The sequence below is a fragment of the Hippoglossus hippoglossus genome, chromosome 5 (genome assembly GCF_009819705.1).
Source record: "Hippoglossus hippoglossus isolate fHipHip1 chromosome 5, fHipHip1.pri, whole genome shotgun sequence".
Classification (NCBI taxonomy): Eukaryota; Metazoa; Chordata; class Actinopteri; order Pleuronectiformes; family Pleuronectidae; genus Hippoglossus; species Hippoglossus hippoglossus.
In genome coordinates this window covers 14,098,716-14,102,379 of record NC_047155.1, presented here as the reverse complement: position 1 = coordinate 14,102,379, position 3,664 = coordinate 14,098,716, and the positions used below count along the sequence as shown (strand labels likewise).

Genomic DNA, 3,664 nt, shown 5'->3' with positions numbered 1-3,664 from the left:
CTAGAGCGCAGACACACAGGAAGGCTGCTGCAATAGAGGAACTCTAAACGATAAAGTGATGAGGACACAGACAGGTAGGAAGGGACAGACAACAGGTAACATACAGGTAGCAGGAGGAGGAACACACACATGACATACGATTTTGTACGGGGAAAAAAGGGCTGGTATGAATACCAGGGAGCAGATGATGGAAAAAGAGGTAGAAGTTCCAGTGGACATCATGGACGACAGGTGAACAGGTGGGTCAGGAAACAGGAAGTATGTACAGGGACATCTAGTGGGCAGAGGGAGTATGATAAACCCCAAACATCATGTTCAAGCTACCCATTCATACCAGCAGTGGAAACACTCTGGATAACAAGAGGAAACATTTCTGAAATTGATTTCTCTGAAATCCAGAGTCCTGTTTGATCCTCTTCTGAGAAGAACCAGCTTTGTAACCAGATGTCATTTAATACTCATCATCCTCTGATCTTCATTCTGGTTATGATTTTTGAAAGCTAGTGTGTGTTTACTTCTTGTAATGGAAGATATTTGATTTTAGAAAAGATACAGGACATGAAAGAAATGCAAAACACACACTGTACCCTATCTTTTTTATTTGATCTTTTACAATGACTGTGTCAGTCGACTCTGACCGCATGTCAAGTAGTGTCAGCCTGACCTTAATTTATCCACACGAAATTTTAGATACAACACGGGTAATCAGTGTAGCCTCAGATATCTCAATTCTTCTACATTTTGAATGGAAGAGAGTTAATTAAGGTGACACAGCAGGGAACGGACCCCTCCGCTCCAAACTCTCATTTTGTGTAAACCATGATCAGAATACCTGTTGTATCATGATGTCCATAACAGGAAAACAACAGGGATGTGGGACACGTTTAAAAGCTTTTTGAACATGTTACAGGAGAGTTTGCTTAGCTGTCGGGTTCACTCAGTTCATGAACAGTAAATAAACATTCCTCTTTGCAAATTTAATGTTGAATGCTCACAGTGTTCTCCCTCTGGACCAGCCTCTGTTGCCCGGGGTGTCACACTGTCCCAGAGTCACAGTGCGTGGTCGTGGAGTGTGACCCTGATCCGCGTTCTAGTCTCTCTATGACGGAGACCCTCATATGTGAAAGGGGTAGTCCTGCAGGTAGCGCAGCAGAGGCCTCGGGAGTGGCAGGTGTTCCGGACAGTTTGTGTGTCTGTTGATGGTGAGGCGTGCCAGGTGCTGCAGAGAGGGGAAGGCCTCTGGTTTGTGTAAAGGTTGCATCAGGTTTAAGGGGACTCCACTGGCAAGGTCAGGCTTTGCTTTGGGGGTAAAGTCATTGGATGCCTGGTCCTGTGGCGCGTGGCCCGAGCTCTTGTAGTGCTGTATGAGGGTGAGGACGTCCGGGAAGGACTGCAGGTGAGGCAGACCAGGGGAGATGGAGTCCAGCCAGAAACAGCCCCTGCTGTACTCTATCCGTACACTAGTAGGTCCACAGCGCGTCTTCACTGACAGTGCCAGCACATACTGGGGGTGGCTGCTGTCCCGCACCAGGAACGTTCCCTCAGACTTTGTCAGGAGAGCTTTCCGAGCATCACTCGCTGAGAGGGAACCCCAGTACCAGCCTGGAAAAAAAGAGGCCATTTTAAGTGTTTTAGTTAAGGTTAGGAAACTCCCACCAATTCTTTCTACATATTACCCCCAATGACGACAGAGGAGGATCACACTCTCATTGTTCACTCGCAATGAAATCTCTTTTAATCAGAAAAGACATCTTTCGGCTTCTTTAGAATCTCAATTACAAAGTGCAGCAGCTTCAAATAGTAAATACATTTAGATTCCCCTTAAGATAATCAGCGACTGGGAAAGCTCTTAAATACATGATCATATTACCCCCAATAATCTTGTTGGCCATCACAAGGTAATGGGATTTGTAGTCACCATGTGTGGAGTACACACACAGCGTAAAAAAAACCCATCTAAATAACATTAGAATAAGAAACACTCACAGAGTGTGCAGCTGCATGGCTGTACAGGAAATAATTTGTCAGTGCAAATGGCAGGATGTCGTATAAATAATAAATAAATAGAATAAATGTAATGTGAAGTAAAAAGCAGTGAAGTACCTGAGGTCTGTAGATACTGGAAGGTGGTGGCGATGCAGCGGAGGTCCTCTGCTGGGTCCCAGCACGGAGGAGAGGGATGTGAACAGCATGAGGCTTCGCGCTCCTCATGTTGAGAAATGGTCACTGCCCGGGCAACCATTTCTGACTGTTAGCATGCAGAGACGTCAAGATAATGTTCATGTTGGGGCACTGACAAAATACAAATTTACATTAGAAAGTGTGAAATTAGATTCTTGTGCAACTTTCCACTGTTTTCTGCTCCAAAATATCTCTTGCAAATAACGTAATTATAAAACCCTAGTGGGTAACTAAACGTATGTTTTGGGTTGCAGTTCAGTGAGAGCATCATATTTATTGTGACCAAAATGAGCCAACAAGCATAAAACAGAACAAAATAAAAAATAAGAAAAATAAAAAATAAACATAGGATAAATACATAAAATACTACTACTATTACTACTACTAGTAATAATAACTACAGTGATATAACGAAATGAATAGTTCAATTATTAGGTTTGTATAGATAGATTTCAACACTTATTACTTTACAATTACTCAGGTATATTGTATTGTTTTCATCATATTTATATTAGTATGACATATATAAATTGTTTGAATAAATCATATTTACAACCACCACGGATAAATAGATATTAATGCAATTCGTTTGTTTGTCTATTTATCTGGATGTATCCAGCACATCAGCTACTCTGTAGTCCAACACTAATTGAAAGTAATATTACATATACATGCACATGTACATGCACAATAAATGTACTTGCATATAAAACAGATCATAAATAATAATAACAACAACAATAATGAGAAATACCACATCAGACACATTACAATGAGAGCTCCATTATGTTTGAAATCCTCTTACCTTAAATCAAAGACAACCATATGGAATGTGAGCAGGTTTATAAACAGTCCAGAGAATAATCCATCAAAATGTCAATAATCAGATATCATCGACTGACTCTGATGGAGGCGACACTGAACATTTCTGTAGAGAAAATATCGTCTGTGAGTGTGTGTGCTGTAACTCAAAGTGTGTGTGCGTGCGTGTGTGTGTGTGTGTGCTCTGTATTCAGTGAACTGCAGGACAGAAAACAGCTCGGCTCAGTCTGAACTCACTCAGCTTCCAGGAATCTGTTTTCCGAGAAAGGTTTTGTGTGACAGCGCCCGCAGTGACACTCTGCAGCTCTGAGCCCCGTCAACACACACACACTGTGTGCACACACCACTTCCTGTACGCCTTTCAAAAATAAAACGCACTGCACTTCATCTCAAAACACTGTAGACCTGTGAAAAATTGTTTTAAAAATGCCCCTATTCTTTGTTTTTAGGGCCTTGGCTGGGAAAGCATTTCATATATTAAGTAAAGCCCATTTGCAGCTCCACCTATAACCTAATCAGGAGTCTCTGAAATGTTCTAGTTATTTAAATGTTGCCAATTTAATGTGTTCACGACATTGTGATGAAAAGCAGGATTATGAACTAAAATGGTGTCTGAGGTAATTGCATGGTGAAATGAAAGGATCATTTTGAAGTGATACTG

The 3,664-nt window shown here is 41.5% G+C and overlaps 1 protein-coding gene across 2 annotated transcripts; it reads right to left on the bottom strand.

Annotated features, from left to right (window-relative positions):
* Positions 1-577: 577 nt before the first annotated feature.
* LOC117761848 (cytokine-inducible SH2-containing protein-like) lies at positions 578-3,298 on the bottom strand. Of its 2 annotated transcripts, none has more exons than XM_034586146.1 (3): positions 2,987-3,298; positions 2,104-2,292; positions 578-1,602 (listed from the first exon to the last, which is right to left on the bottom strand). In XM_034586146.1, exons 2-3 carry the CDS (start codon positions 2,240-2,242, stop codon positions 1,115-1,117), a joined length of 627 nt encoding a protein of 208 aa, XP_034442037.1. In that variant the 5' UTR covers positions 2,243-2,292; positions 2,987-3,298; the 3' UTR covers positions 578-1,114. The 2 variants fall into 2 exon arrangements, with proteins under 2 accessions (XP_034442037.1, XP_034442036.1); XM_034586145.1 differs by having other exon boundaries at positions 2,104-2,248; positions 2,987-3,297.
* Between the last annotated feature and the right edge of the window lie 366 nt (positions 3,299-3,664).